The sequence below is a fragment of the Lissotriton vulgaris genome, chromosome 10 (assembly GCF_964263255.1).
Source record: "Lissotriton vulgaris chromosome 10, aLisVul1.2, whole genome shotgun sequence".
Classification (NCBI taxonomy): Eukaryota; Metazoa; Chordata; class Amphibia; order Caudata; family Salamandridae; genus Lissotriton; species Lissotriton vulgaris.
This window is the reverse complement of record NC_141698.1, coordinates 261335937-261362318: the sequence shown is the minus strand read 5'-3', so window position 1 is coordinate 261362318 and position 26382 is coordinate 261335937. Positions and strand designations below refer to the sequence as shown.

Genomic DNA, 26382 nt, shown 5'->3' with positions numbered 1-26382 from the left:
CATAGCATAGGCTGCAGGAGCACAGCCAAAACTATCCAACATACTATGGACTGCAGGATCACAGCAGAAACTATCCAACCTAGTATAGACTGCAGTAGCATGCCAGAAACTATCCACCATAGCATAGGCTGCAGGAGCATGGCAGAAACTATCCAACATAGCATAGGCTGCAGGAGCATGGCAGAAACTATCCAACCTAGTATAGGCTGCAGGAGCACGGCAGAAACTATCCAACATAGCATAGGCTGCAGGAGCATGGCAGAAACTATCCAACCTAGTATAGGCTGCAGGAGCACGGCAGAAACTATCCAACCGAGTATAGACTGCAGAGGCACGGCAGAAACTATCCAACATAGTATAGACTGCAGGAGCACGGCAAAAACTATCCACCATAGCATAGGCTGCAGAAGCAGGGAATAAACTATCCAACCTAGCATAGGCTGCAGGAGCACTGCATAAACTATCCACCATAGCATAGGCTGCAGAAGCCCTGCTGAAACTATCCAGCATACTATGGACTGCAGAACCACAGCAGAAACTATCCAACATAGAATAGGCTGCAGTAGCAAGGCAGAAACTATCCAACATAGCATAGACTGCAGGAGCACGACAGAAACTATCCAACCTAGCATAGACTGCAGGAGCATGGCAGAAACTATCCAACATAGCATAGGCTGCAGGAGCATGGCAGAAACTACCCAACCAAGTATAGACTGCAGAGGTACGGCAGAAACTATCCAACATAATATAGACTGCAGGAGCGCGGCAGAAACTATCCAACCTAGTATAGACTGCAGGAGCATGGCAGAAACTATCCAACCTGGTATAGACTGCAGTAGCATGGCAGAAACTATCCACCATAGCATAGGCTGCAGGAGCATGGCAGAAACTATCCAACCGAGTATAGACTGCAGAGGCACGTCAGAAACTATCCAACATAGTATAGACTGCAGGAGCACGGCAGAAACTATCCACCATAGCATAGGCTGCAGAAGCAGGGCAGAAACTATCCAACCTAGTATCGGCTGCAGGAGCACTGCAGAAACTATCCACCATATCATACGCTGCAGGACCACGGCAGAAACTATTCAACCTAGTATAGACTGCAGGAGCACAGGAGAAACTATCCAACCTAGCATAGGCTGCAGGAGCACGGCAGAATCTATTCAACCGAGTATAGACTGCAGAGGCACGGCAGAAACTATCCAACATAGTATAGACTGCAGGAGCACGGCAAAAACTATCCACCATAGCATAGGCTGCAGAAGCAGGGCAGAAACTATCCAACCTAGCATAGGCTGCAGGAGCACTGCATAAACTATCCACCATAGCATAGGCTGCAGAAGCACTGCTGAAACTATCCAACATACTATGGACTGCAAGAGCAAGGCAGAAACTATCGAACCAAGTACAGACTGCAGAGGAACGGCAGAAACTATCCAACATAGTATAGACTGCAGGAGCATGGCCGAAACTATCCACCATAGCATAGGCTGCCGAAGCAGGGCAGAAACTATCCAACATAGTATAGGCTGCAGGAGCACGGCAGAAACTATCCAACATAGTATAGACTGCAGGAGCACGGCAGAACTATCCAACCTAGCATAGACTGCAGAGGCACGGCAGAAACTATCCAACCTAGTATAAGCTGCAGGAGCACTGCAGAAACTATCCAACATAGCATAGACTGCAGAGGCACGGCAGAAACTATCCAACCTAGTATAAGCTGCAGGAGCACTGCAGAAACTATCCACCATGGCATAGGCTGCAGAAGTACAGCCAAAACTATCCAGCATATTATGGACTGCAGGATCCCAGCAGATACTATCCAACATAGCATAGGCTGCAGGAGCACAGCCAAAACTATCCAACATACTATGGACTGCAGTATCACAGCAGAAACTATCCAACATAGCATAGGCTGCAGGAGCAAGGCGGAAACTATCCAACATAGCATACACTGCAGTAGCGCGGCAGAAACTATCCAACCTAGCATAGACTGCAGAGGCACGGCAGAAACTGTCCAACCTAGCATAGGCTGAAGGAGCACTGCAGAAACTATCCACCATAGCATAGGCTGCAGAAGCACGGCCAAAACTATCCAACATACTATGGACTGCAGAACCACAGCAAAAACTATCCAACATAGAATAGGCTGCAGTAGCAAGGCAGAAACTATCCAACATAGCATAGACTGCAGGAGCACGACAGAAACTATCCAACCTAGCATAGACTGCAGGAGCATGGCAGAAACTATCCAACATAGCATAGGCTGCAGGAGCATGGCAGAAACTATCCAACCAAGTATAGACTGCAGAGGTACGGCAGAAACTATCCAACATAATATAGACTGCAGGAGCGCAGCAGAAACTATCCAACCTAGTATAGACTGCAGGAGCATGGCAGAAACTATCCAACCTAGTATAGACTGCAGTAGCATGGCAGAAACTATCCACCATAGCATAGGCTGCAGGAGCATGGCAGAAACTATCCAACCGAGTATAGACTGCAGAGGCACGTCAGAAACTATCCAACATAGTATAGACTGCAGGAGCACGGCAGAAACTATCCACCATAGCATAGGCTGCAGAAGCAGGGCAGAAACTATCCAACCTAGTATAGGCTGTAGGAGCACTGCAGAAACTATCCACCATAGCATAGGCTGCAGGACCACGGCAGAAACTATTCAACCTAGTATAGACTGCAGGAGCACAGGAGAAACTATCCAACCTAGCATAGGCTGCAGGAGCACGGCAGAATCTATTCAAATCAAATCAAATCAAATTATCTTTATTCGGTACTTACAAAGATGCCATTAAAGAGCATAAAAAATACATACATACAGTTTTTACAGAAAAACAGTTAAAAAACAGTTTAAAAGAATTTTTTAGGAAAATTTTCAGTTAAAAAAGTTAATATATAAAAAGAGTGCATCATTCATTCAGTGAGGGTCTCAGCTGGGTTCGGATCAGGGTATACAGTTATTTCCCTGGTATTCCTCAATCTTATAGCAACTTTGATGAAGCTTATGACACATAACAAAGTGTGTGGGTCTGATGCTTTTTGCAAAAAAAGAAGGGCTGCTTTGGCATGCTTCAGTTTTTGATTTTTCAGGATCCTAACTAAAAACTTCTTTCTTGGCTCTGAATAAAAAGGGCATAATAAGACAAAGTGAAGGGTATCCTGCGGAGACCTAGTGTCGCAGCCGCAGGAACCCTTCGCCTCTACAGTAGATGTGAAACCTGCAGGAACTGCCAATAAGTGGTGAAGTAAATTCAAACGGAACCTAGTCATATAAAATCTTTCCTGCGCATTATGCATTACCACTCATTATGGTTCCATTTTGAAATTTGTAGATACCACTGACCCATGTGCAACCACCGAGGGTTTTTTGTTTTCAATGAGGGCCCTCCTTGCTGATGACCATGCACTGAATGAGTTTTTAACCAGTGCTTTATTCTGTACGGTCATCAGCTCTGGGTCAGTGAACAGATCTTTGCAGTCAATACAGTCCAAGGTGTCCTTTACATATTTGAGCCAAGTGATTTGCTCCCATTTATCCCGGCTCAAACAATCCATTATAATCTGTCTGCTAAAGCAAGCCTCTGGGTTTGTCCATATCCTTATCCAGGCCATAATAGGTTGAATCTTAATTTTGTCCTCGATATAGGGCTCGCCCAGTTCCAAGTGAGTTATGTGTGCAGGGGTGCTCTGAGGAACCTTAAGCAGTTTTTTGAAGAATTTGTTTTCCTCAGCTTGTATCTGCTGTACATGGTTGGTTTCGCAGCCCCACACTTCCGCTCCATATGCCACCTTAGCACAGGATAGTCAAGTCAAGTCAAGTCATAAAATTTATATAGCGCACTACATACCCAGAGGGTTTCAAGGCGCTTGGGGAGGGGAGGGGGATTATTTGTCAAATATCCATGTTTTAAGTTGTTTTCTGAACTCTAGGTGATTCTGGGTGAGGCGAAGGTAAGCGGGGAGTGAGTTCCATGTTTTGGCAGCCAGGTATGAGAAGGATCTGCCTCCCATGGTGGTTTTGTTGATGCGAGGGACAGTGGCGAATGCTTGGCTGGAAGAGCGAAGTTGGCGGGAGGGGGTGTAGAAGGACAGTCGAGAGTTGAGGCAATCTGGTCCGATGTCGTAGAGTGATTTGTGTGCGTGGGTAAGCAGTCGGAAAGTAATCCTCTCATTGACGGGTAGCCAGTGGAGGTCTTTAAGGTGGCCAGAGATGTGTTCGTTGCGTGGGATGTCTAATATGAGCCTGGCTGAGGCGTTTTGGATTCGTTGTAGTTTCTTCTGGAGTTTGGCGGTGGTACCTGCGTAGAGGGTGTTTCCGTAGTCCAGTCGGCTCGTGACTAGAGCGTGGGTGACTGTTTTCCTTGTTTCGGAGGGGATCCAGCGAAATGTTTTTCTGAGCATGCGAAGGATGTTGAAGCAGGAAGAGGATACGGCGCTGACTTGTCTGTTCATTGAAAGTGAAGAATCTAGGATGACGCCAAGGTTCCGTGCGTGGTCTGTCGGATGGGTGCGTTTCCGAGGGCTTCCGGCCACCAGGAGTCGTCCCATGCAGAGGGGGATTTACCTAAGATGAGGACTTCTGTTTTGTCTGAGTTCAGTTTCAGACGGCTTTGTTTCATCCATTCGGCGACTTCTTTCATTCCTTCGTGTAGGTTAGTTTTGGCGGTGCTGGGGTCCTTGGTGAGAGAAAGGATCAGTTGAGTGTCATCCGCGTAAGAGATGATGTTGAGGTTGTGTTGGCGGGCGATGGTCGCGAGGGGGCTCATGTATACGTTGAAGAGGGTGGGGCTGAGTGATGATCCTTGTGGTACGCCGCAGATGATTTCAGAGGCCTCGGACTTGAATGGTGGGAGGCGGACTCTCTGGGTTCTTCCGGAGAGGAACGAGGTGATCCATTCCAGTGCCTTTCCTTGGATTCCGATGTTTCTGAGGCGCTGTAAAAGGGTGCTGTGGCAGACTGTGTCGAAGGCTGCAGAGAGGTCGAGGAGGATGAGGGCGACTGTGTCTCCATTGTCCAGTAGAGTTCGAATGTCGTCTGTTGCTGCGATGAGGGCGGTCTCAGTGCTGTGTTTTGCTCGGAAGCCAGATTGTGAGGAGTCGAGGGATTTGTTGGCTTCGAGGAAGGCGGCGAGCTGGATGTTGACAGCTTTCTCGATGACTTTGGCCGGGAATGGAAGAAGCGAGATGGGGCGGTAGTTTTTGAGTTCGGTGGGGTCTGCTGTTGGTTTTTTCAGAAGGGCGGTGAGTTCAGCGTGTTTCCAGTCTTCTGGGAAGGTAGCGGAGGTGAAGGAGCAGTTTATGACGTCTCGGAGGTGCGGAGCTATGACGGAGTCTGCTTTGTTGAAGATGTGGTGAGGGCATGGGTCTGTGGGGGATCCAGAGTGGATGGAATTCATCAGGTGGATGGTGTCCTCAGTGGTGATTGGGTTCCAGGCGTTAAGGGTGTTCACGGGGGGAAGATATTCAGCTGATGGTAGGGTGGGTTGGCTTCCGGGTTGGTTGTCAAAGCTGTTGTGGATGTCAGCAATCTTGTTGTGGAAAAAAGAGGCTAGGGAGTCGCAGAGGGTTTGAGAGGGGGTGATGTCGTTGGAGTTGGCCGAGGGGTTGGAAAATTCCTTGACGATGTTGAAAAGTTCCTTGCTGTTGTGGGCGTTGTTGTCGAGTCGATCCTTGAATGCTGTTTTCTTGGCTTTTCGGATCAGTTGGTGGTGAGTGCGGATGGCATTTTTGAAGGCGTCCTTGTTGCTGGTGGATGGGTCTTTTTTCCAGGCCTTTTCAAGAGAGCGGCATAGTTTCTTGGATTTCTTGAGGTCCTCGTTGAACCATGAGGCCTTCTTGATGCCAAGTTTGTGTTGGCGTTTTTTCAGTGGTGCTAAGGTGTCGGCGGTGTTGGATAACCAAAGGGTGAGGTTGGAGGCGGCTTCGTTGGCGTTAGAAGAGAGGGCTGGGGAGGTTTGAAGGAGCGATGTGGAGATCTGCTCCGTGGTGATTTTGTTCCAGTTTCTTTGTAGAGTTGGTTGGAGGTGGATGATGGGTTTCGGCTTGTTGTAGGTGAAGTGGACGCAGCTGTGGTCAGTCCAGAGGAGCTCCGTAGTGTGGTTGAAAGAGACATGGTTGCTGGAGGTGAAGATGGGGTTGAGTGTGTGACCTGCGATGTGGGTGGGGGAAGTGACCAGTTGTTTAAGTCCTAGGTTGGCGAGGTTGTCCAGGAGGGTGGCGGTGTTGCGGTCGTTGATCTTCTCAAGGTGGAAGTTGAGGTCTCCCAGAAGGATGTAGTCTTTGGAGGGGAGCGCGTGTGGGGTGATGAAGTCCGTGATGTCTTCACTGAATTTTGCGCGGGTCCTGGTGGTCTGTAGAGGAGGGTGCCTCTGAGTGTGGTCTTGGGGTCGATGTGGATCTGGAAGTGAAGGTGTTCGGAGTTGGCGAGGTTGGCGTCAGAGCTGGTTGAGATGCGGATTGATTTCTTGTGGACGATAGCGATTCCTCCTCCTGTATGGTCGGTGCGGTCTTTGCGTGTAATCTTATAGTCGTCAGGGATAGCGATGGCGATGTCAGGGGCGGAGGAGGCGTTCATCCATGTTTCCGTTAGGAAGGCGACGTCTGGAGAGATGGTGTCTAGTAGGTTCCAAAGGTCAATGGCGTGCCTGTGGACCGAGCGGGTGTTGAGAAGGATGCATTCTAGGTGGTTGGGGTCGGGAATCTGTGGTGTGGTCGGGGCGGAGACGTTGTCGGTGCCGCAGAATTTGCAGGAGAGGCAGGAGAACGGTCCATGGGTGTGGCCAGGAGCGGCTTGGACGCAGTTGGGGGCGCGACCGGGGTTAAGGGCTAGGAGGGCGGCGGCATCGTAGGTAATGCGGGGGGGCTGGGCAGTGCGAGGGGCAGGGGGTATGGCGCTGGGCGCGGTCCAGGCGCGGACGGGCGTAGACGGGCTTACCTTTGGCGCACCTTCGGCGCGGATTGGGCGCGGTCGCTGCGCGTGGACGCTGCGCGCGGGAACTCCTGTCATATATGGATAGTGGGGGGGAGGGGCGAGGGCGTCTGAGCTGGGAGGCGGGGCGGGCACACGAGGACGGCGAGCACAACAAATAAACAAAATGGAGGCGGAGGGGGGGAACAGAGCGGAGCACAACGCGCAAACCAAGTAAACAACAGCAGAAATCAATAACACAGCGCCAATGAGTCCTAGAGCAACTGGGCACAAGCAGGCAATATGAAAGTCAACTTTGCAGGCAATAAGCGGAGCGCTGAAGGCTGATGCGCTAAACACGTTCAAATACAGTGCAGTCAAGAAGGTAAACAGCGACAATGATTTTTAGCGCTAGCTGGGTACAGGCAGGCAGGCGAGCAGCAGCTTGTGAGGTAATGCAGCGAGAGGCAGCTTGTGAGCAAAGCAATAGAGCGCTACGATACCAGGTCTCAGCAGAGGCACTGGGAGCGACCACTCGGCTCGTTAGAGAGGAGCGAGTCACGGTGAGCGAGGGGTGAAGAGCGCTACTTCTGGACAGTGGGAGGGCGTCTGAGCTGGGAGGCGGGGCGGGCACACGAGGACGGCGAGCACAACAAGTAAACAAAATGGAGGCGGAGGGGGGGAACAGAGCGGAGCACAACGCGCAAACCAAGTAAACAACAGCAGAAATCAATAACACAGCGCCAATGAGTCCTAGAGCAACTGGGCACAAGCAGGCAATATGAAAGTCAACTTTGCGGGCAATAAGCGGAGCGCTGAAGGCTGATGCGCTAAACACGTTCAAATACAGTGCAGTCAAGAAGGTAAACAGCGACAATGATTTTTAGCGCTAGCTGGGTACAGGCAGGCAGGCGAGCAGCAGCTTGTGAGGTAATGCAGCGAGAGGCAGCTTGTGAGCAAAGCAATAGAGCGCTACGATACCAGGTCTCAGCAGAGGCATTTGTATACGTTTAATATCTGTTCCGGGGACCAACCTAGCATAGGCTGCAGGAGCATGGCAGAATCTATTCAACCGAGTATAGACTGCAGAGGCACGGCAGAAACTATCCAACATAGTATAGACTGCAGGAGCACGGCAAAAACTATCCACCATAGCATAGGCTGCAGAAGCAGGGCAGAAACTATCCAACCTAGCATAGGCTGCAGGAGGACTGCATAAACTATCCACCATAGCATAGGCTGCAGAAGCACTGCTGAAACTATCCAACATACTATGGACTGCAAGAGCAAGGCAGAAACTATCGAACCGAGTACAGACTGCAGAGGAACGGCAGAAACTATCCAACATAGTATAGACTGCAGGAGCATGGCAGAAACTATCCACCATAGCATAGGCTGCCGAAGCAGGGCAGAAACTATCCAACATAGTATAGGCTGCAGGAGCACGGCAGAAACTATCCAACATAGTATAGACTGCAGGAGCACGGCAGAAACTATCCAACCTAGCATAGACTGCAGAGGCACGGCAGAAACTATCCAACCTAGTATAAGCTGCAGGAGCACTGCAGAAACTATCCAACATAGTATAGACTGCAGGAGCACGGCAGAAACTATCCAACATAGTATAGGCTGCAGGAGAACGGCAGAAACTATCCAACATAGTATAGACTGCAGGAGCACGGCAGAAACTATCCAACCTAGCATAGACTGCAGAGGCACGGCAGAAACTATCCAACCTAGTATAAGCTGCAGGAGCACTGCAGAAACTATCCACCATGGCATAGGCTGCAGAAGTACAGCCAAAACTATCCAGCATTTTATGGACTGCAGGATCCCAGCAGATACTATCCAACATAGCATAGGCTGCAGGAGCACAGCCAAAACTATCCAACATACTATGGACTACAGGATCACAGCAGAAACTATCCAACATAGCATAGGCTGCAGGAGCAAGGCGGAAACTATCCAACATAGCATAGACTGCAGTAGCGCAGCAGAAACTATCCAACCTAGCATAGACTGCAGAGGCACGGCAGAAACTGTCCAACCTAGCATAGGCTGAAGGAGCACTGCAGAAACTATCCACCATAGCATAGGCTGCAGAAGCACGGCAGAAACTATCCAACATACTATGGACTGCAGGATCACAGCAGAAACTATCCAACATGGTATAGACAGCAGGAGCATGGCAGAAACTTTCCAACATAGCATAGGCTGCAGGACCACGGCACAGACTGTAGGAGCACAGCAGAAATTGCAGGAGCACAGCTGAGACTGTAGGAGCACAGGGCAAAATGTTGTAACACAACAGAAACTACAGGAACACATCTGATACTGCAGGAGCACAACAGAGATCACAGAAGCCATGCAGTTACTGCTAGGGCAGAGTGCTGGAGAGCAGGAGGGACAGCAGAACCATGGTGCAGACCGTTTGAAATTAGGACTGACTCCTGGAGCACAGAACACATTGCTGGAGCACGGTCCCCTGAGGGCCAGCCGAGATTTCAGAAGCTCAGCAGACACCGTAAGAACACAGGTGAAACACTGGAGCACAGCAGAGACTGCTTGAGCACAGATTGATGGGATACAGTAGAAACGGCTGGAGTGCAGTTCAGATTTCAGGAGCACAAAACAAACTACTGGAGCACAGCCCTGAATGCTGGAGTTCTGCAGCGACTACAGAGGCACAGCAGGAACTACAGTACCTCAACAGACCAGAATATGCCAAGATAGACTGCAGGAGACAACAGAAGCACACTTTTCAGGAGCAGAGTGGAGACAGTAGTAGTACGGCATAGACTGCATGAGCACCGCAGGAAGATGGAATGGGCTGCTGGAGCACATAACAGACCACTGAGAGACATCAGAAACTGCAGAATCTCAATAGAGACAGAAGGAGCACAGCAGGCATGGCACAACACAAATTGTTTAGCCACAGTACAGCCTGTAGGAGAACCGTGCTGACATGCTGAAGCACAGCAGAGACTGCAGAGGTGCTGCACAGTTGGCAGAAGCACAACTGAAACTAGAGGAGCACAACGGAACCTGCGGGAGCACAGCACAGCTTTATGGGGCACAGCAGAGCCTGCATGAGTAACACGGAGACTAGAGGAGCACAGCAGAGTCTGCAGGAGCAAAACACAGACGTATGAAGCACAGCAGAGCCTGCAGGAGTACTACAGAGACTAGAGGAGCACAGCCGAGTCTGCAGTAGCACAACACAGACTTAAGAAGCACAGCAGAGCCTGCAGGAGTACTACAGAGACTAGAGGAGCACAGCAGAGTCTGCAGGACCACAGCACAGATTGTATGAGCATACGATTAACTGTAGGACCACCAGAGTCCGTGCAAAAGCACAGCAGAGCCTGTAGGTGCACAGTGAAGACAGGAGAAGCATTTCAGAAAATGCTGGAGTAGTGGTAATGCGGCAGATTTCTGTAGGAGCACAATGCAGACAAATGGAGCAAGCACATACTGCAGGGGAATCGACTGCAGCACAAAACACATACTGCTGCAGCATAGAGGAGATTGCCTTCATACAAACTACACTTTAGGAGCACAGCAGGGACTCTTCGGGCACAGCGCAGAACGCTGGAGCCCAGCGCAAACTGCAAGACAACATGAACAGGAGCTGCCCCTCCTCCCCCCTAGCGACTTGAGACCCTCACGGGTGAGTAGTACGCTCTACAGGCCCCTGATTGATTAATTGATTGATTGAGAGCACAGTAGTGAGCGCAATAGAATAGCAGAGAACGTTGGAGCACAGCAACAAGTGCAGGAGCACAACTTAGACCTAAGAAGCACAGCAGCTCACAGGAGCACAAAAGAGACTGCAGAAACAGAACAAAGGGTTAGAGACTGCTGGCCACAGACTGCTGGAGCACAGCATGGATGCTAAACTATGATACAGCAGAACTGAGACTGCTGGGGTATAGAACAGATTGTTGGTGCACCGTGCTGTCTGCTGAAGCACATCATCATCCACTAGAAGAGAACAAAAATTACAGGAGCCGAACACAGACCTCAGAAGCACTGCACAGATTCCTGGAGCACAGCAAATATTTTAGGAGCACAGCACCGATTGCTGAAGCACAGAATAGAAGATATGATAGAAGTGCATCAAAGCCTGAAGAAGCACAGCACACAGTGCTGGAGCACACCAAAAACTTCAAGAGCATGGCAAGGAGTGCAGACGCACAGCACAGAGTGCTCAAGCACAGCAAAGACTTCAGGAACATAGCAAAGAGTGCAGTAGCACAGCAATCAGCAGGAGCATGGCAGAGGCTACATGAATACATCTGAGACAGCAGGCGCACAGCGCAGATGTTTGCAGCACAACAGAAACTGTAGGAACCCTGCACAGACTGCTAGGGCACAACATAGTTTGCATGTGTGTGGCATATGCTACAGGCAAAGAGCGGAGAGTGCTGGGGTGCGTCATAGACTGCTGGAACACAGAGGAGGCTACAGGAGCAAGTAAAAGTCTATTAGAGCGCATCATTCACTACTGGGAGCAGTGCAACTGGAGGAACACAGCACAGATGGCTGGAGCACAGAAGAACATACAGGAGCAAGGAAAAGTCTAATAGAGAGCATCATTCACTACTGGGAGCAGGGCAACTGGAGGAACACAGCACAGATGGCTGGAGCACAGAAGAACATACAGGAGCAAGGAAAAGTCTAATAGAGAGCATCATTCACTACTGGGAGCAGGGCAACTGGAAGAACACAGCACAGACGACTGGAGCCCAGAATAGGCTACAGGTGCAAGGAAAAGTCGATTAGAGCGCATCATTCACTACTGGGAGCGGGGCAACTGGAAGAACACAGCACAGACGGCTGGAGCACAGAAGAGTCTACCGGAGCAAGGAAACGTCTAATAGAGTGCATCATTCACTACTGGGAGCAGTGACACTGGAAGAACACCGCACAGACGGCTGGAGCACAGAAGAGTCTACAGGAGCAAGGAAACGTCTAATAGAGTGCATCATTCACTACTGGGAGCACTGCAATTGGAGGAATACAGCACAGAGGGCTGGAGCACATTCACCTAAAACCTGTCCTACCATCTTTGTTTTCTTTTACCCTTCTTTATTATTATAAATCTTAGATAAGTGGTCACGATGAATACTTTTTGACATCTTTGATTATGTTGTGAGTTTATCTCTAAAGTGTTCAATAGGTGTACTTTTAAACCTGCTGTTTTGATGATTCGAAATAAAATATAATTTAAAATCGATAATTTGTGGATAATATATATTTAATATAGGATACTTCTGAAATATTGCGTTTCACTGAGATTTTAGCATGCATTCAACCAATTAAAGTGTACTCTGTCCTATTCTGCGGTTGAGAAATAAGGTGAGACTGCTCCTACTGCCGGTGACGTGACTGGGGGCGAGCCCAGGGCGCTGTACAGTGTACACGTGGATGTCTTAGCGCCTATTTTTAACATTTGTGATGTGAAGAAACTGTCGAAGTGCCCATCAGCTCTGTGAAAGCAACCACGTAAAAAAGTAACACCAACCCGATACCATAGTGGCGTTGGGACGAATCAGCACCACTCACCACCGCTTAGTCATCGTCTCAACCGAACCGCTAGAAAGTTCTTGAATGTCAGCTGATAAAAAAGCATTCATATGATATACCGCCTTAGTATTACATACATGCGATCCAAGTATACCTGTAGTGATCTGTTCTGGGTACATAGCAGGAGAGAGGGCCGCCTTCAAGTGTCACCTGTACACAGCATGACTGCCTTCGCGCCTGGTCAAGCAGGCAGAGAGCTGACAGTAAACATTCCCGCACGCATGACATCACAATACCACAACATTCTATGACGTCACATTACGCTTCTCCTATCCAGAGCCAGGTCTCATTAAGTAATCTTTTATTCATAAATGCGCTCCATGCCCCTTGACCTTAGTGTTGACATTTTTTAGGCTGAAGATGGCAGCTGCTTTATTCAGGAAAGTAATTACAATAATTTCATGGAGGCGTGAAGACATCTGGATCATCAACAACCACGTAGAAGAAAACGTACGTGCAAAACAGCGTTCATACGGTCACTGGGAAGCTTTGAATGTATCGTATTCGGCGATTGGCTCCACAGGGTGCAATAATAAAAAAAACAAAAAAGTTCACTGCGCAATGCTCTGATTTACAATTTACGTTTTTATCGAGGTGCGTGCATCACTCGTAGGCTCCCCACATGGGAGTGGTAATTGATAGTATATATAGCAGATGTGTTAGAACCATGGTTCAAATATGTGACAATCATTTTGGATTTTGAACATAACAGGCATATAAAGTATCATTTTGTTAAACAGTGTGTCACACATACTTCACAATTTTCTCACGTTTTCACCACTGTGGCTCGCTCAAACTGTTCACATTATATAAGGATGGCGTTGGGCACATTGATTAAAGGGATTGATTGTTTGTGTTTATGTGACCCCTGCTTGTTCATTTAGTTTTCATGGAGGGGTACAAAACCTGTTTTGAGGCATTCATTTCGAAAATGAGGTCTAGGGCTTGATAAAAGAATTAGTGAAACTTCAGTTTAGCTTCCCTCAGAGAAAACCCTGCTAATGCTTTCCACCACCTCAGGTGGGTTGTTGCGGGACTTCATCAGGGCTTCGACCTTGATCTGTTTCTTCATTTTAATGGCTACGGATAGCCTTTTTGGGCTTATATGATCCACCGTTTAATAGAGGCCTCTGATACATGCTGTAGTGCGCAGCATAGGCTGGTGGAGCACAGCACGGGCAGCTGGAGCACAGCAAAGACTACAGGCATAGCACAACAACTGGAACTGAAAGAGGTTGCACATGTGTGGTACATACTACAGGAATAGAGCAGAGACTGCTGGGGCACGGAAGAGACTGGAGGAGCATGTCACGTACCACACATGCATATCATTTACTGTCGGGGCACAGCACAGACTCCTGGACCACAGAGCAGGCTCAAGAGGATGGGGAGCTGGGATTAATGCACAGATTGTGAAGAGGTGTGGTGCAGCGGCCAGGGCGGCTGACTCCGGAACACGGGGGTTCACGGTTCGATCCCCGGCGCCGGCGGCAGGTTAGCCCAGCACCTGGTGACTCTAGGCAATAGCTCGCTTAATCTTCCCGAAAGCCTCTAGTGCCGGGACACCTCTCTGGAGGTAGCTGTGCTTTACAAATGCTGGTATTTCATACGTCATTGTAGACGTAAAGGCCGCTGAAGTAAATCACAGACTGCAGGAACACAGAACAGATTCCTGGAGCACACCACAGACTCCCGAGGCACAACAGGTGCACAGACATGAATGTAAAGGCGCACAGGTCTGAAGCAGATAGCAGGATCATAGTCAACTGTGTCATAACAGAAACTGCAAGAGCAGGACACAGACTGTAGGTGCACAGCATAAACTACTCAAGGATAACACAGATTTCAAAAACACCATATACACAGCAGGAGGAAGACTGCAGAAGCGAGCACCGAACTGATTGCGAGAGTATAGCAGAAAAACAAATTGAAACAGCAGAATGACATTAAAAGCGTTGCAATGGCTGCTGTGGAACAGACTGCAGAAGCCCACCAGAGACTGCAGGACCATTGTCCATGTTGCTGTTGGAGCATAGCAGAGATTTCTGAAGCACAGCAAAGTTTGCAGAAGCATTGCAGAGACTTCAGGAACACAGCACAGACTACTGGTGATAAGCAGGGCCAAAGAAGCACAGCATGCACTGCGGAATACAGACTGCAAAAGCACAGCACAGATTGCGGGAGCACAGTGCACAATCCAAGAGCACAGCAGTGAATGCAAAAGCATAATAGACTGCACCGAAGCATAACACAGCCTGCAGGCACATGTGTTCCAGGGTCTTTTGGAACACAGAACATACCATAAGAGCAAAGCACAGAAGAGTGGAGCACAGGAGCGAGTTCAGCCACACAACACAGACTGTAAGAGCACAGCCAAAACTATCTGAGCACATCATAGACGACAGTAGCACAGTACGGATGTAGGAGTGTGGGATGCAGAAGCAAAGTAGAGACTTCGGGAGCACAGCACTGATTGTTGGAGCTCAGCACAAGAGCGACTGCTGAAGAAGAAACAGAAACTGCATGAGGAGGACAGGGTGGAAGAAGCATTACAGTGAATACTGGGGTGCAGATTGAGCAGCTCAGCACAGACTGCCAGACCATGGCACCATCTACTGAAGGAAAAAACAGACTGCTGGAGTACAGCGCCGATTAGTGGAGCAAAGCATAGACTGCAAGAGCTTAGAAGAGACTGTAGCTCAGAGTGCAGGAGCACAAGCTACTGGTGCACAGCAGCACAACCTGAAGCAAAACAGACGTCAGCAGCACAAGACAGGTTGCTGGAGCACAGCAGAGACAATAGCCATACACCATGGTTTATATGAGCATAGCAGAGGCTATTTGACCCCAGCACAGACTACACTAGCATGGTAGAGGCTGTAGAAACACTGAGTAGAATGCAGCAGCACAGCACACATTGCTAGAGCTTGGCAGAGACTTCTTCAGGATAGCAGAGATTAGAATATCTTCTTGTGAAGTATCACCTAACATAACTATTGTCTTAAATATCATTTACAAAAAATATGTCCTCATTGGATATGACATTTTCTATTATTACCCTCAACGTTGCAGTATTTGTGTAAATGATATTTGGGGCACAATATGTTTGTCAGACTATATTCTGTCAATTACATTCCGGTACCATAGCACAGGAGGATTGAAGTGATTGCTTGGTCATAGACTGATGGAGCACAGTAGACCCTGCCCAGCCATGCCACCGAATTCTGGATCACAGCAGAGAATGGAAGACCAAAAATCTGACTGCTGGAGAACAGAACAGATCGCTAGAGCACAGCAGAGACTTTGGGAGCACAGCCTGCAGAAGCACAGCACAGACCGCTGCAGCATAGCACAGTCGGCTGGAACACAGCAGATACTACAGGAGCACAGCACAAAGTGTTGGAGTGCATCAAAGCCTGCGTCTGTGTGAGCCCAGCAGTAACATATGGGTGCAGCACAGATTGTTTGAGCAGAGGAAATACTGTAAGATCACGAGCTAACTGGATCATATCGGAGTCCACAGCAGTAAAACAATGACAGCGGGAGCACAGCACCCACTCCTGGTGCACAGCTGAGACTGCAGGAAGAGGGAATAGACAGTCGGAGTACAACAGAGACTGCAAGGACCCAGGCTCATGGAGGTTATCAGAGGTGTATGTAACATAGCAAAGACTTCATGAGGTTCACAGTCTGAGCATAGCACAAATTAGTAGTGCACAGCACAGACTGCAGGGAAACAGCTGAGACTGCTGGAGCACAGCAACGACTATAAGAAGAAACACAGCACAGACTGTAGAAACAAAGCAACAACTGTAGGGGTACCACACAGACTGCTGGAGCTTAATATCAACTACAGGAGCACTGTGCAGACTTTACACGCACAGGAATTGATCTGGTGTGGAGTCCTGCAAACAATGTCCTTTTTCTCCGGCTTTCTGGTCTCCTGGAGTTTTAGTAATGTGCCAGGGAAAGAGTCAAGTGTGTGGAAGGCAGCACAGGACCAAAAAAGGAAATAAAGATACAAATACAAGTCAGAAATAACAAATTCCACTTTTGTCACTAGTGCATGAATATTTGAGATGCATAGTGGGAGCAAGGGATGACCTCTCTGCGAGAGCAAGTGCCGAAGTCAAGGGTATCATTCACTTGAATCAAAGAAGCAACGATGACCAGAGATGTGATGCCATGGAGCACTCACCTTGTCCACAAAGACGGGCTGGAGAGTGATGTAGACCAGCCTGAACTCCAAGCCCCACAGGATGTGCACCCCAAACGACTGAAGGAGGATGAAGGAAGAAGAGGCCCGTCTCACAGAGAGTGTCGTGCTGGCATAGGGCAATGCAACTTCATGGCCATCCACTGTCACTTCCCCTGAATTCAACAAAGAGAAATACGAGGTGACAGATTAGATCGGGTACCCCCACGAGTCGATGGCGAGCTACGCATACTTCTCAGGCACCTTCAGAGCAGCTCATAGCCTTGAGTTTTAAAGAAGCACAAGGTCACATTTTCTTTTTGAAGTTAAGGGAAGGCCATATTTATTTTACATTATTATCATCAGCTTGCAGATAACAGAGCCTGACAATGAGCAGTGCTAAAGTCAAAATTGTGACCCAGGGTGAGGCACAGAGGTACTGAAGCACTGATATGTAGCTCTTTCGTAAAAGTTCTTGTCAACTCCATATTGTAGTGAGAACAAAAGGATGTTTCTGAATGCTTGAAAGGGGGAAAATGTAAATGAAGACTTAATGATTAGGTTCACTCTTCATTTTAAATTTCTCCTATTTCAAAGTGTTGCATTTACAAAAAGCAGGCCTCTTTCTCACAGGGGTTAGTGTACACTGTGCCATATTTATAACTGACAAATTCAGTCACTGTTTTATGTTATGTTATGTTATCGATATTTGTTATGCGCACAATGTGAGAAATGTAAATTAAAGAAAAATATTTATGTGAAACATTAAGTTTTAATATTTTCTCTATTTCAATTAAGCTAATACCATCTTAACATTTAATGAAGCATGTTTCTTTACTTTAAATTCCTCCAATTTAAAAAAATGGTTGTATTTTTCTGTTATAAATATAGCACTGTGTCAACAGGCCATTGAGTCAGAAAATTCTGCTGTTTGTAAGTGTGACTCTTTGAAATGGGAGAAATTTCAATAATGACTTTTACAGAATCCATATAGTTAACTCGTCACTTTAATTTTCTCCCAGTGGAAAGTGTCACATTTTCACACAATAGGCATCTTGCTTCCAGGTGCTGTTTAGACACAATGTCATATTTATAATTGAAAAATTCAGCAATGTTTTTTAAGTGTGAGAAATGTAAAGTGCAGATTTTTTTCTCCATATTATGAACATTTTTGCAGAACCTTTTTCTGCACTTTAAATTTCTCCCATTTAAAAAAACGGTTGTGTTGTATGTTTGTAATATATATATATATATATATATATTCACTGAAAAAACCATAGGTTTCACACCAGTTATAGTTAGGAATTAGCATTTAAAAAACCTATTAAATTCACTGAAAAAACCATAGGTTTGACCCCAGTTATAGTTAGCTGGAAATTTTACTGATATAAAACCATTGAAATTCACACGTTATAGTTAGTCGGACTCACTATAACTTGCGCGTGCAATGCACTGCTGATGACATCACATATTACATCACTCATGACATGGTCAGTGACATCACTCATGACACCATCCTTGTGACATAGTGACAGACCTCCTTTCACTATAATGTAACCCTTGAGACACATATTCAAAAATAGAAACTGAAATTTTTAAAAAAATGGAGATACCTATATCAGTTACAACAAGCAATTCAGTAATTCCACTATCTATATACACATCCACTCATTCACCAATAGTTTTATATAGTCACTCATACATATACTCACTCATCATATGAAGTGATACACCTATACATCCTGTTACACACCGACATTCATCCAAAAGTTACTCACACACATATTCACACGTGCAAATAAACTATTGGACATCCATTTATTTGAATATAGAGTTATACACACACTTCCACCTTACTTCTATTTAAAATTACACATATTTATTCTCTTAAACAATCACTTATAGAAACACATACTTATTTAAACAGGAACTCTTACAATCTCTTACTCTCACATATACTCACTTATATACATCAATATTCATATATACTAGATTAAAACATATGTAGTTACTGATAAAGACACTAGTGAGACAGTCATTCACTCACTAACAAACACATATAGACACTCATCCACCCATACAGTCCTGTACATATGCTGTCTTCAAAACACATAGAAACAGAGAGTCAGTCACTCATGCATCTATGTGCTAAGTAATACCCCCACCAAACCATATAGACACTCATACTGATACTAAGAGAAACATCTAATAACCCATATACATACGCATGTAGCTACTTACCAACACATGTAGCCACTTATACACAAAGTAAAACACTAATATATATATTTAAATATTTAAACATTACTCACTAATATTTACTTTTTCAGAAAGGCACATATTCACTGGATGGTGTCATCAGTGATGTCATGAGTGATGTCACTGACCATGTCATGAGTGATGTAATATGTGATGTCATCAGCAGTGCATTGCACGCGCAAGTTATAGTGAGTCCGACTAACTATAACGTGTGAATTTCAATGGTTTTATATCAGTAAAATTTCCAGCTAACTATAACTGGGGTCAAACCTATGGTTTTTTCAGTGAATTTAATAGGTTTTTTAAATGCTAATTCCTAACTATAACTGGTGTGAAACCTATGGTTTTTTCAGTGAATTTCATAGGTTTTTTAAATGCTAATTCCTTTCTATATCGAGTTTGTATCCTTTTTTTTTTTACAATTTGCTGTTTTTTTGTAAGTATTCTTTTTTTTATATATTTTTTTTTTTTGCGCTCTTGGTGCGCGCTCCGAGAAGCTTTCAGCTAAGCGCTCCCGTAAGCTTTCCGGTGAGCTTAGCAGAAAGCGCACCCGGAGCGCTATTGTCGCTCGTGAAAAAAAATATGAATGAAAAGATAATAATAATGCAAAACTTTTCGTACTATACAAATAAAATCAGTTTTTTTTAATAAGGAAAATGATTATGCATTTCTGTAAAAGTTTGATGACATCACTTCGGCGCGCAACGTAAGTGCCCTCGGAAGCGCCTACGCTCGCGCCTCGTAAACGCACGCAGAAGCGCCTACGGTCGCGTCATATGTGCGCCCCGGAAGCGCCTCAAATCGCGCCGCGTAAACGCACCCGGAAGCGCCTACGATCGCGCCACGTTTGCGCCCCGGAAGCGCCTCCGCTCGCGCCGCGTAAACGCACCGGAAGTGCTCCGAAGCGCGCAGCGTAAGCGCGTCGGGTCATGTGACCCTAAAATAACACTTTTCATTGGTTGCTAACAGTTTTTTTTACAAAGAATGAAATCCCCACCCATTTCCTTCACTATTGCTTTGTACTTGGAGAGAGCAAGAGCTGTTCTGTGTACTATCTTCATCTCCTACTTTCCTGATCTACAGCAATGGCTGCAAGAGAGTCATCCAGCAGTGATTCAGATGCATTTGTAGATGAGGACCCTCCTACGGAGAAGAAAAAAATCCATTTCATCTGGAAATTTTATAACATCCCTGAAGGTGAAAAAAAAGTCAACGCTCCAAAAGTAACCTGCAAAATATGTGGGAGTACTTTATCCAGAGGCAATCCTCTGAAAAAATATAGTTTTGGTAATGCCAATTTAATCAGGCATGTCAAAAGAAGACACCCAAACAACTTTGCGAGGGAGAGTGTCAGAGACCTGGCACGGAAATTACCCACAGATGGCGGCAGCACCTCCACTGGTGGAGCAACACCTTCGGGACCATCCCGTAGAAGAATGGTCCCTAACATACAGCCAGAGTTTGCAGGCATCAAATTTCTGTGCACGGAGTGTAACGAACTGCTCTGCTATGGGGAGCAGAGTGTTGAACTTATTGCCCTAAAGAAACAGCAACACCGCTGCCCTGACAGTCCCTAAATTTTCACATTTTTTTGCTCCTGTTGAGCCGTTTTTGAATTCCTGTTTTTTGTTTTTCCCTTGACAAAAATCCAAAAAAATTATAAAATTGTTTTAAAAAGCCAAAAAAAGTTCAAAAAGTTCAAAAAACACAAAAAAATATAAAACAACAAAAAGAAGAAAAAAAAAAGTTCTTTTCAGAACTACCTCTAATTTATAAAAAAATGCATTTTTTTGTGAAAAAAATCTGTCATTTTTTTTCTCCTTAGTACGCTCCTCAGTAAGCTCCCCGGTACGCGTACCGGGTGCGCCCCCCGCGGAAATCGAAAAAAAATAATTTTTTTTTGAGGCCCCGCGGGGCCCTTTAATGGCCCCCACATCAAAACTAGGGGGTCAGAGGGGGTGTACTCTTCCCCCTTATTGTCATTTCCCCCTTTCTTTTAGCCACCTCTTGTGTCTCGATTTTACCGAGACACAAGATGGCGGCCGCTCCAGACTGTTTAGAATGTTTACAGACAACTGAGATCCAATCAGCTTCCTGCGCGCAAGTCGCGTGTCGCGCCTCGAGCGCTCTCCGGTGCGCGCACCGGAGCGCGGCTATAGATATATATATTTTTTTGAACCTAAATTACTCAAAATCCACTGGAGCACATATCTTGAGACATAGCAAAGGCACATCGGGCTACCAGTCCCTACAATTTTGCCAAGTTTGGTGGAAATCCATTCAGCCGTTCGAGCTAAAAGTGAAATCGACCGCCCTATGGAAATTAACATGGGGAAAACGCGTTTTGGGACCCCCCTTTTATCTCGGCCCCCGCTTGACGAATCCCCCCCAAACTTTCAGGGAAAGACCGGACCGCCATGAGACCATTTTCCTGAAAATTTCAGGCAGATTCGTCAACCGGCGCCAAAGTTATTCAAAATAGAATGTTGAGATTTAACATTGAAAATTATCCTAACTATAACTACCTACTGGCGACCGCCAGTAGGTAATATATATATATATATATATATATATATATATATATATATATATATCGCCAAGAGTGCCCCTTCGCTGCGCCAGCTATCAATATTCAGCTAACACCAACAAGGACACAGGAAGACCCAGAGTGCAGGTGAGTTTTTATTTCTTCGCACACCACGCCAGGATAACGTTTCGCCCTACACAGAGGGCTTGGTCACATGGCGCCATGAAAGAAGTTGCGTAAATTTAAAGTGCCGGTGCAGTCTCAACGTCTAATCTGATTGGTCATTATTTAAGCAATCAAAATTAAGAACACCTTTGCAGACATTTTTTCAAATACATGTGCAAAATCACAACGCAGGGTATGAAAGATAAAATGCAATTGCTGACATTATTCCTGTATAAATACATTTTCAATATCCGACACCATTTAATCAAAGGCTTTAAAAATCAAATAAATAAAGCGAACAATGCTTTTTTTGCACTGCTACGCAACTGGTAGTCAATCAAAGTTGTCTGTGAGACATAATTCATATATATACAAATAGTGCAAATAGGCGTTAATCTATGTGTACGCTGTTTGGCTACCATTAATCACTGCATAAATGCAAAGAGCCAATATTATGTCCAAAACCTTCTAAATAAAATATATACACATTAATTCATATATATACATCTATATACAACGAGTATTCTGTACACGTTTGTCACTGATTACCATAGGGGTTTTAAAATGGTAATATATGCCGGATAGACAGATAAGGCCTAATGAATAGACATACCTTTGTCAGAAAACATTCATACCCTGCTAACGGTGTTAGGTCAATATTACCCTGAGACGTTGAAATACTGTGCACCAAATAAACAAGTGAAAGTTAAAAAGCAATGATGTTCTAATATTGCTAAATCCAATTATCTAAATTACAGTCAAACTTAGCTACAGAGAAGTAAATACAGTGAATAGCAGTTATAAGGCATATGCAAGCTGACCTAGACATGATAAGAAAAATAAGCGTGGTAAGCAGCACAAATCATGGGGATGGGAATATATGGAGCTATAGACAAGTGTAAAAATCCTCAGTGGAGTTAAGCCCATTGGGGCTTTTACTGTCCATTTCCAGGATGTACCTGGTCTCGAGAGCCCTCAAGATCCCTTCCCTATTCCCTCCCCTTCTCAGTGGGCCAATGGCGTCAATGGCATAGTATCTTAGGAGCCCACTGTTGTTGTTGTGGAACTCCTTGAAATGCCTGGCCACTGGGTATGTGGCGTCGCTGGTGTTGATAGCACGGATGTGCTGGAGTACCCTCTTGTGAACCTGCAGTTTGGTACTACCAATGTACTGCAGGCCACACGGGCACTCCAGCACATACACCACATATTCAGATTTACATGTCAGCTGCTTATTGATTTTACGTGGCACTGTAGAAAAGGCTGTTAGGAACTCGGTCTTATTGAGTCCCTGTGTGCAGGCCTTACAACTGGAACACTTTCTGAATCCACGGCTTGCCGCCAACCAGTTTTTAGGAGGGATCACTTCAGGGCTGGATTTAACCAGGGCATTTTGCATTGCAAATGCTTTCCTGTAAGTGATGGCAGGCTTGTTAGACATATGATCTCCTATAACTGGATCCAGTTTAATCAGATTCCAGTTCTGATTGACAATTTTCCTGAGTGCTCCATGCTGACTATTATAAGCCCAAATAAGTCTGACTGGCTGCTCACTATCAATTGCATTGGGTTTCTGATGTTTTCTATGGGTCAATGCATCTGTGCGGGAAAGGGCATTAGCTTTATTGATTGCTGAATCAATAAGATGTTCCTTATAGCCTCTGGCCAGAAACCTAAGTTTGCTTGCTGTTTGTGCCTCCCTGCAGTGAGATTCAGTACTGCAAACACGCCTAATTCTAAGCATCTCCCCGTAGGGGATGCTTCGAATTAAATGTGGGGGATGGTGACTTTCTGCATGCAATATAGTATTGCCCGCAGTAGGCTTTCTAAACAACTTGGTCTCTAGTTTGCCCTGGTTGACCACTAGTGTCATGTCTAGAAAATGTGCTACATCCTGACTAATGTGTGATGTAAATGAAAGATTGTACGAATTGCAATTCAAGGTGTCAATGAAACAGGTGACTTGCTCCAATGTACCCCGCCAAATCATGAGAATGTCATCGATGTATCGATACCATCGAATGACATGGCGAGTGCAGGTGTCTTGATGAATGCCCATGAGGACCTGTCTCTCCCAGTACCCCATGTGGAGACAGGCGTAACTGGGAGAGAAACACGCCCCCATGGCGACCCCTCGCGTTTGTTGGTAATAGCGGTTGAGGAACATAAAATAGTTGTGATGCAAACAAAAATTCATCATAGCAAGCAACATTTTGTTATGTTCCAACATCTCTATTGGTCGCTTGCCTAGAAAGAATTCTGTGGCCCTGAGTCCATCTTTGTGCACAATGCTGGTATATAAGGAAGCCACATCTAGGGTTACCAGCCAATAGTCATCCTGCCACTCAAAATCCATCAGCTTCCTCATTAAATCGCTGGAGTCCTGGATGTATGAAGGTAATGCCAGCACATGTTCCTGAAGGAACAAGTCGATGTAGGAAGTTGTTTTCTCGAGTAACCCCCCGCACGCCGATATGATCGGTCTACCTGGCGGCTTAACTGAATCCTTGTGTACTTTTGGAATAAGATACAACACGGGGGTTACAGGATGGTCATTTTTAAGGCATTTCAGTTCGTCCATACTGATAAGACCACTGGAACGCCATCCCATGAGAAAAGAGTGGAAGTCTATTTGTGCTTTTTTGAGGGCATTTGCATCACAATGCTTGTAGCAATCTGGGTCATTAAGTTGAAGGTAGGCCTCCTCAAGATATAGTGCTCTAGGCCAGAGCACGACGTTGCCTCCTTTGTCAGATTGCCTGACTATCATGTTTCCGTCCGCTTTGATTTTTGCAATTAGTTTCTGATAGTTGTTATTTCTTTGACATTTACTTTTATTGGCTTTCAAAGTTTTCACATGTAGTGTTTTGATCTGTTTCACCACTACATCCTGGAAAATATCTATGTTGTCATATGGAGTGACTGGGGTGAATGTTGAACGTGGTTTAAGATTGCTTAAACCGCCCGTGTATGTCTTCTCTTGATCCTGAGTGCTTTGAGAATTTGAAGTTTCCGCTTGAAGAGCTGCCAAATCCTGCATAAGCGGGACATCACTAACCGCTAAGCCACTCGGTGTATCAGCCACCGCCACTTTTTTGCCAAAATTGCGCGTTTTGTTGATGGCAAAATGTTTTTTAAGCTTCAATTTACGCGTAAATTTAAAAAGATCCAGTCTTTAATTTTCTCCCAGTGGAAAGTGTCACATTTTCACACAATAGGCATCTTGCTTCCAGGTGCTGTTTAGACACAATGTCATATTTATAATTGAAAAATTCAGCAATGTTTTTTAAGTGTGAGAAATGTAAAGTGCAGATTTTTTTCTCCATATTATGAACATTTTTGCAGAACCTTTTTCTGCACTTTAAATTTCTCCCATTTAAAAAAACGGTTGTGTTGTATGTTTGTAATATATATATATATATATATATATATATATATATATATATATATATATATATATATATATATATATATATATATATATATATATATATAAACAGTGCCACATTTGGCAGAAGGTATTTCCATGCATATGACACAGGCTCTCATTCCCCCCTACACATATATCCCATTCATGCACATGCATGCTCATACATCCCCAAAGACCACATCCTTACTGTCATACATGGCAGCCCTATCATAGTGCTCCAGTCAAAGTATTTTGTTTTCAAACCACAGTATCTGGCTCTATGGACATTAGGTTTGAAGTCAATGAACAGTGTGGGGGTGTCTGGTAACATTGTGTGAGTGCATTGGCGTTCATTCAGTAGTATGATTTTCACTGACTAGAAGTAGCTCTCACCAAAGAAAAGTTTGGAGATCCCTGGGTTAGATAGTCTGCCCTAGACAGTGCTATACCAACATAGTGAGTTTTTAATACTGGCCTGCATGTATATTGACTCCACAACATAGAATACCACAATATTGTCAGTGTAAGTAAATGTGCAATTAAAAGAGCAAATCTATACTTGCCTATATATGCTTAACTTCATATGTTGACACTCAATATTCAGAAGTTTATAGATAAGTAGGTCTAGATTACTGGCATTGATATTTGAACATAAAACACCCAAAATGGGTCTTTAAGACCCAAACTTAAAAATGTATTTGGTAGTAATAATATATATAGGCTACCCTAAAGGAAACTCATGAGCCTTTCAAACAGACTTATGCCTCCTAATGGACAAAAGAGCTGAGGCATGAGTATCAGTACTGACGTGTGCAGGCTTATTACCAGAATGAGGGGTGGCAGAGGGTAAGGCTTTTGGTCAATTTAGGTCATTGAGGTGTAGTGCAATTACTAATGCACATGAAATTGTGTTGGAAGTTAATAGCGACTAACCAGTCGCAGAGGTAAGGAGGTGGATCTGGTTTTCAATGGATGTCAGAAAACACCTTAGCGTATTCTGCTGATAGATTGAGGTTCATTGGCACTGAGTTGTTGAATGACAAAACTGGGACGGAACAGATATGGCAATCCGGTTTACAATATATTTTAATCTGTGCTATTGTATTCATGCAATGATATAAATTGGAGTGCACTGGTTATGAACAGTCAGTTGTAATACCTGAATGGGAGCAGATATAATTCTATTCTCAATTCTAGTAGATTTTAGGCAGCACTGTGAGCTAGGGATATAGATATTGGTAGACGTTCGATGGGTGGTATGTTTGGGTTGGTCCCTTCTTGAATACTCATCTGTCCTCCCAGCACCC

General features: G+C 45.4%; 1 protein-coding gene across 1 annotated transcript in view; it reads right to left on the bottom strand.

Moving 5' to 3' along the window:
- Positions 1-24706, bottom strand: part of LOC147685082 (SCO-spondin-like) — a 1395910-nt gene extending 1371204 nt beyond the window's left edge. Inside the window, exons 1-2 of the mRNA XM_086939757.1 lie at positions 23914-24706; positions 16719-16891 (exon numbers count right to left, since the gene is read on the bottom strand). Of these exons, the coding sequence (XP_086795883.1) occupies positions 16719-16891; positions 23914-24706 (966 nt within the window). The remainder of the gene's footprint in view (positions 1-16718; positions 16892-23913) is intronic.
- Positions 24707-26382: the final 1676 nt, after the last annotated feature.